General features: G+C 39.1%; 1 protein-coding gene across 1 annotated transcript in view; it reads right to left on the bottom strand.

Annotated features, from left to right (window-relative positions):
- The window catches only part of LOC104835473 (YTH domain-containing protein 2-like), a 4681-nt gene that overhangs the window by 134 nt on the left and 4081 nt on the right, over positions 1-466 (bottom strand). Inside the window, exon 5 of the mRNA XM_010573467.1 lies at positions 8-155. Coding sequence (XP_010571769.1) covers positions 8-155 — 148 coding nt within the window. The remainder of the gene's footprint in view (positions 1-7; positions 156-466) is intronic.

The raw sequence follows: 466 nt of genomic DNA, 5'->3' as shown, positions 1-466 counted from the left end.
TGCAAACCTGCAGACTGTTCTTCAGTACTTAAAACAGTTACAATTGCTCTTACAGTTATTTCATCAACTTGAGACCACGGTTTAGAAGGAGCTCGCATACGACGCAGAAATAAGCTATGCCACTTCTGTCTGAGTTGCAACAACAAACCAGCAGCCTGTAATGAATTTCAGTTCTGTTAAAGACTAAAAACATTAGACCAGACAGATAAGGGTACCCTATGTGTTTCCTATCAGGCAGCTTCCGGCATTCTAAAATGAACAGGGTCCAAACTGAAAGGCAAGACTGAAGTGCTGGGGAGGGGGAGAAAACCCCACATTTAAACTAAGCTGTTAAGCTATCTTTTCTTTGCTCAGGTGCAAGATAATTTTTAAAATGTTTTATGTCATCTAGCTCTGCACCAAACTTAAAACTTTAACTTAAAAAAAAAAATCTTCTCATGCTTTATGCCCTTCCTCTCAATTCAGT

The sequence above is a fragment of the Haliaeetus leucocephalus genome, unplaced genomic scaffold (assembly GCF_000737465.1).
Source record: "Haliaeetus leucocephalus isolate CR32 unplaced genomic scaffold, Haliaeetus_leucocephalus-4.0 Scaffold388, whole genome shotgun sequence".
Taxonomy (NCBI): domain Eukaryota; kingdom Metazoa; phylum Chordata; class Aves; order Accipitriformes; family Accipitridae; genus Haliaeetus; species Haliaeetus leucocephalus.
This window is presented reverse-complemented; position numbering and strand designations above follow the sequence as displayed.